The sequence below is a fragment of the Muntiacus reevesi genome, chromosome 8 (assembly GCF_963930625.1).
Source record: "Muntiacus reevesi chromosome 8, mMunRee1.1, whole genome shotgun sequence".
Classification (NCBI taxonomy): Eukaryota; Metazoa; Chordata; class Mammalia; order Artiodactyla; family Cervidae; genus Muntiacus; species Muntiacus reevesi.
Window position 1 is genome coordinate 27709363 of NC_089256.1, and position 2596 is coordinate 27711958.

Consider the following 2596-nt stretch of genomic DNA (forward strand, 5'->3'; position numbering starts at 1 on the left):
AGCAGAGGATATGCCAGAATCATTAGCAGAACCAACTGTTAAAACTCTGAAGACAGTACTTCCCTGGGTGGTCCAGTGGCTAAGATTCTGCACCCCTAATGCAGGGAGCTGGGATTCAACCCCTGGTTAAGGAACTAGATCCCACATGCTGCAACTAAGACCCGGCACAGCCAAATAAATAAATCAAAATATTTTTTTTTAAAACTCTGTAGAATTATGGAGAAGTTTAAGGTATCACTGTCTTTTAACTTGACCCATAAAATCATTAATGTAGTCCCCCGGCGCCCCGGCGGCCCCGGCCTCCCGGTCAGCTGCCCGCGGCTCCAAGGCTCTGCTCAGCCCGGGCATCGGGGGAGCGCGACTCTCCTGGCACGAGAAGCGTGTGTCTCAGCAGCCCAGGGCGCCGGAGAGGGAGCGGCCCCGGCCTCGGGGCCACGGCCCTTGCTTCCTTTTCCTTGTCGCGAGACGCCGTGCGCCCCGTGACCGGGGCGATGGGTGCCAACGAGGACCAGGAGATGGAACTGGAGGCATTACGCTCTATTTATGAAGGAGATGAAAGTTTCCGGGAATTAAGTCCAGTTTCATTTCAATACAGGATAGGTGAAAACGGGGATCCCAAAGCCTTCCTAATAGAGATTTCTTGGACAGAAACCTATCCGCAGACACCTCCCATCATATCCATGAATGCCTTTTTTAACAACACCATATCATCAGACGTAAAACAGAGCATACTAGCCAAGTTACAGGAGGCGGTGGAAGTCCACCTCGGGACGGCCATGACCTACACGCTGTTTGAATACGCCAAGGACAATAAGGAGCAGTTCATGGAGAACCATCATCCCGTTCATTCCGCTACATCCATAAGCAATATCATCTCAGTTGAAACTCCTAGCACAGCCCCATCAAGTAAGAAAAAAGATAAAAAGGAACAACTTTCAAAAGCCCAGAAACGTAAACTGGCAGATAAAACAGATCACAAAGGAGAACTTCCTCGAGGATGGAACTGGGTTGATGTGGTGAAGCATTTGAGCAAAACTGGCTCTAAAGACGATGAATAGCCCTTGGAATCCGAGACGAGGGAAGAGCATCCTTTAATAAGTAAACAGGATTCAAAATCTTTCATTACTCTTTCCTGGTATTGAGGTGGCTTTTTATAAACCAATTGTTTTGTATGTTTCTTATGTAAAAAAAAAAATGTTTCAAGTTGAAAGTAAAGGAATCTGGTTGTATTAAATTATTTTCACAAACTTGCCTTAATAAAAGGTGAAAAAGTTACTGTTTAGTATAATACTTTATGGAACCAATTATAAACGGACAAATGTGAGGAATTATAAATAACCAATGTCAATTTATGTGATCTTATTCCGGTGGATATGATATTTTTTAAAGGAGTTTTAAGCCCTTTTCAAATTCTTATCCCAATGGAGAATAGTGAATGAAAAATGTGTTCACAGTATGATCCGTATTAATAGGCTTCTCGTCTTTAAGTCCTTGTTCCTTCTTTCTTTTAATTACTGAAGCATAAATTGCTTCAGTGAGATTTAAATACTAGTATTTGAACTTTATATGTAATATTCTTTCTAGGTTCTTTTTATTTTTCAAGGGTGAACTGCTTTTTAAGAAATATATATCTGTTAATACTTTTGATTTGGGTAATGATGTTTGATCCTGAGAGCTTTCAATGATATGTGGAATCAGAGAGAGGAAAAAAAAAAAAAGATCTGCCAAATACTTTAGAAAATATTTGAATAAAAGTGCTGGTTCCCATTTAAACCATTTCTCTTTGCTGCATATACCTAGATGGGAGTAAAAGATGCCTTAATATTTAATTTTTATATTGTTAAAGACAGCGGTTTTAATAAATTCCTATTTATCCATTGTGTATTTTTAGTTGTTTGGTAACTGAGTTCTTCTAAGTGGTTTCACATAAAACTACATTTTAAGCCTTGTGCATTTTCCAGTACCCAAATGTATGTCTCAGCCCAGGCATCCGTGTACAAATTGACATAGAAGTCTTTCAAATGCTGAACTGTAGTACTTGCTGGATTTTTTTTTTTAAGTCATTAACAGAGGAAACTATTAGTGCAGTTTTAGCAGGAAGTTACTGACATGTATGTGAGATAGTATATGCTCCCCAGCTTCAAAAATACTTAGACTACTGCCGTGGTTTCTGGAAAGGTCAGCTGTTGGTCCCTCAAGTTATACCTGTGCAGCTTGGGTCTGAGTTTGTTTCTAAAGAATCGTAAACTTTTAAAGACGTTTCCTTAGCAAAAGAGCAGATTGTCGTAGCCGTGGTTTTTGCTAGGTTCACATAGGTGTCAGTTTAATCACTTGAATTCTAACGTGAGCATAACTACAGTGAAGAAGCTCAGTCTCATTTTTAAATGCTGAATCACATTTTTATTGCTTGGATTAATCCGATGGAGACATCAAAATTCAGGACCACTAGAATAGGCTAACTTTTGTTTTCGTGTTGTGTGCGTAATTTCTGTTGTGCCAATTTGCTTGTTTTTTGAAGAAACTGAAATTGCTACGTCTGCTAGTAGGAAAAAAATGCTTTGTTTTATGCAGAAGATTCTGAAATTATTCAGGTGTG

The 2596-nt window shown here is 39.8% G+C and overlaps 1 protein-coding gene across 1 annotated transcript; it reads left to right on the forward strand.

Annotated features, from left to right (window-relative positions):
* Nucleotides 1–278: 278 nt before the first annotated feature.
* On the forward strand, nt 279–1880 carry LOC136173485 (RWD domain-containing protein 4). Its single transcript, XM_065943155.1, has one exon. The coding sequence runs from the start codon at nt 492–494 to the stop codon at nt 1056–1058; it is 567 nt and encodes a 188-aa protein (XP_065799227.1). The 5' UTR covers nt 279–491; the 3' UTR covers nt 1059–1880.
* Nucleotides 1881–2596: the final 716 nt, after the last annotated feature.